This window comes from Wasmannia auropunctata, unplaced genomic scaffold, assembly GCF_000956235.1.
Source record: "Wasmannia auropunctata unplaced genomic scaffold, wasmannia.A_1.0 LD335992.1, whole genome shotgun sequence".
Taxonomy (NCBI): Eukaryota; Metazoa; Arthropoda; class Insecta; order Hymenoptera; family Formicidae; genus Wasmannia; species Wasmannia auropunctata.
This window is the reverse complement of record NW_012026898.1, coordinates 78,226-81,326: the sequence shown is the minus strand read 5'-3', so window position 1 is coordinate 81,326 and position 3,101 is coordinate 78,226. Positions and strand designations below refer to the sequence as shown.

Here is a 3,101-nt window from a genome sequence, read left to right as displayed (position 1 = left end):
GTGTGCTCTTCCGATCTTATAGTATTATAAGTATTCATACTTATTTATAAAGCATTTATATAATAAAAATTATGATCTTAATAATGTATTATTCAAATAAATTGCAAATTTATGTCAAAAGTTGATAAGATCGACATTCTGCAATTACCTCCGGGCCCATTTGCTGGCACGAAAATTTGCCCAGGGCTGTCGGTCTTTAAGAGTATCTCGTCGGTGTACTAGTGCAGCCAAGAGAAAACGCTATCCATATGTCTTGATAGATAATTAAGATAGCTAAGGTGTCTATTGTTGTATCACAGACAAACACATGCTACTTTATTTACCTATCAAGCGAAAACTACTCCCACTACTGCTTGAAATTTCACTTTTCAACCGGGAGCTAGCAATCTAGTATATAATAAAAGTCTGCGCAGGATTAATCGCGTTTAGTTTGCATACTCAATTCAATTCAAATTTCGTGCTTTATCTATAGTTGACTTTTCTTTAAAAGAATTCGCAAAATTTGAATCAAATTTAATTCTCCTTAGCTCTCCATTATCATTGAATATATTTTTCATTGACTATATTTTTTTGATAATTTCCACAATTTTTCGAAAATAACGAAAGATATCTTAACTTGCTTCTAATTAATTTAGAAAGAGATAAATGTATCTAAATATACATATTTCAAAATATTATTAGAAATAAAAAAATTCCTGATACAAACGCATACGTAATAAATATCATTGAATATACTTTAGTTCAAAATTAATAATAATTGTAATATATGCATGTGTGTATCCGTATTACAAATTATTTATTCCATTTTGAATGACACTTTGAAATGTATATTTTATATACGTAAAAAATAAATGTGTTTCGTATCATTGAGCAGTAATATATTTTTAGCGTTTTACGATGGAATGTACAATAATTTAAAAAAATTGTAATTTGCAACTACACGCGAAGATTCTTAATATTAACTTACCAACATATTCATGGCAGAAGCATGACGATTCTCGCTTTACGTCACATCGTGTACAATTATCAAAATCAACGTACCTATCTGGAATTTCGGGAAATCTCGTGTTCCATTCTGTTAAAATATAGATTTTATACTGTGCAAAAATCATTCCATTAAAAGATCAGTGGCATTCTATCCTTATTCTTTAAACATAACTTGCTTTGAAACACGATGAAAAAATTGAAAATATTAAAGTATAAGAAAACCAGAAATTATATGCATTACATGTACACGCATTCGAATATAATGCTAACATACCTGAGTTCTCGGTCAAACTTGTTGCAACGCAAAAGCTTAAATATCCGAGTAAGAGTAAATTCATGATGTCACATTTATTAATAAGTAAATAAGCAGCCATTTGTTATCCAAATTTCACACGCTCTAACATAATTAGAGACTGATTTTACGTTTCTAGCTGATATCAGTGATGCAACAACTTGCGGGAAAAAAACTTGACGAGAACAAACACGTTGAGATAATGTAAATCGGCAGTCAATGCAAATGTACTTCTGAACTCCTTATATCTCAAAGTCTCACACTTTTGCTCACATTAATCTTATCAATATGATGAATGTCTGATAACATTGGTAATCAACAGGCTTCGGACAGGAACAGATATTTCCTCATATCGATCGTGGCAATGACTTCTTACATTTCCAATTTTGACGATAACATGAGACTGTATTATCTTTAATGAATTACTCCTGCTACACATATAAATGCACATATATTTTATATATATATATATAATTATTACAATACATTACCGTTATCGTTTACTTAGCACAGCACTGCGCGTTTTATTTAATAAGTAGGCAGATTCATGAGAGAAAACGACGAAAATATAGATATTACTTGCTTACAATGTAATATACGTATCAGTAAATATCAATAAGCAAAAGTTTCACGATTCAATATTTTTTACAATGGAATTTTCAGAGATGCGATACGAGATCTCGAATAATTTCATTTTGTACAATTTTAATTGGTTAACGTAATTAATGCCTCTACGATGTCACCTCTATGTTCCCTGAGAGTCTGTTCGGCCAAAATCCGACTAATCTCCATCTCTTTCATCTGAAAGAAAGATGTTTGTTAATCTCTCTTACGTTCCATTTCTACCTTAATGTAGATTGACTTTAATCTCGGTTTAACTTACTGTTTATCTTGTTTTAGTTGTAAGAATTAGAAAAAAATACAGTAAACTAAAGTGAGATTGAAGTTCATTTACATTGACAGAAATAGACATTAGAAAGATAAAGAATAAGGTAAATCGAGATTAAAGTTAATTCACATTGATAAAAACAAGCTTTAGCCGGCTTGGATTATATGTTACACACAACAGAAGAGCAGAATTACACGTGAAAAATAGTATGTACTTACGATTAAATCGACATCTTCCTTCTTAATGGATACTTTGAGCAGCTCCTTCTCTTTCGCCTTCTTCTCCGCGGCCTCCTTGTCACGACGATCACCGATTATGCTGAGGGCCTGTTAGACATTCTTTTTAATGTGAAAACCGAGTTAACTTTAGACTTTAGAGTGTTGGGTATTTAGGATTAAGCAATGTGCGGACGACGCGTGCGTGGAACGGACTGAATTTTAGGTTATCCTAAATTATAAGCGAGTACTCACACAAGAAAATCCATCCGACGACGAGATCTCCTTCTCTTCGGCGTAATCCGTCACCTTTTCCAAATCCGCCGCACCACTGTCATACTTGGCCGCTTTCTTCTGCGACTTCTCCTGCTGCACGTCGTCTGAATCCCCGTTCACATCGTCGTCCGCCATCTTTCGACTGCGGAGGTTAACGTGAATGTGAATAACGTAATGACATAAATAACGTGTGCCGAAACTCCCGAGAACGTGCGCTTTGCTCCGCGCTCCCGCCGTTCTATTCGTACGGCCGTTACCGACCGCGTACGGCGTATGTATGCATATGTATGTATGTATGTATATACATGCATACATACGTCGCGTCAATAGGCTGCATGTGTGGACATATATGGATTAGAGTCCTAGATTATCAGAGAAGCGCGACCGGTGTTACGAGTCCTGATTGGACACGCAAATGGCCAATCATAAGATTGATTTATCG

At 34.2% G+C, this 3,101-nt stretch overlaps 2 protein-coding genes across 2 annotated transcripts in view; both read right to left on the bottom strand.

Annotated features, from left to right (window-relative positions):
* LOC105453925 overlaps nucleotides 1-1,575 on the bottom strand; it is a 5,166-nt gene extending 3,591 nt beyond the window's left edge. The window contains exons 1-2 of the mRNA XM_011696200.1: nucleotides 1,262-1,575; nucleotides 968-1,075 (exon numbers count right to left, since the gene is read on the bottom strand). Of these exons, the coding sequence (XP_011694502.1) occupies nucleotides 968-1,075; nucleotides 1,262-1,361 (208 nt within the window). The 5' untranslated portion in view covers nucleotides 1,362-1,575. The remainder of the gene's footprint in view (nucleotides 1-967; nucleotides 1,076-1,261) is intronic.
* Nucleotides 1,576-1,711: 136 nt separating this feature from the next.
* Nucleotides 1,712-2,890, bottom strand: LOC105453926 (huntingtin-interacting protein K). Its single transcript, XM_011696201.1, has 3 exons — nucleotides 2,639-2,890; nucleotides 2,387-2,494; nucleotides 1,712-2,080 (listed from the first exon to the last, which is right to left on the bottom strand). Exons 1-3 carry the CDS (start codon nucleotides 2,792-2,794, stop codon nucleotides 1,985-1,987), a joined length of 360 nt encoding a protein of 119 aa, XP_011694503.1. The 5' UTR covers nucleotides 2,795-2,890; the 3' UTR covers nucleotides 1,712-1,984.
* Between the last annotated feature and the right edge of the window lie 211 nt (nucleotides 2,891-3,101).

Bases quoted from the DNA above. Each gene is read 5' to 3' on its own strand.
- LOC105453926 (XM_011696201.1), bottom strand. From the start codon at position 2,794: ATGGCGGACGACGATGTGAACGGGGATTCAGACGACGTGCAGCAGGAG. The intron at 2,495-2,638 runs GTGAGTACTCGC...AATGTCTAACAG, and splicing joins CGTCGGATGGATTTTCTTGT to GCCCTCAGCATAATCGGTGA. The intron at 2,081-2,386 runs GTAAGTACATAC...TCTTTCTTTCAG, and splicing joins AGGAAGATGTCGATTTAATC to ATGAAAGAGATGGAGATTAG.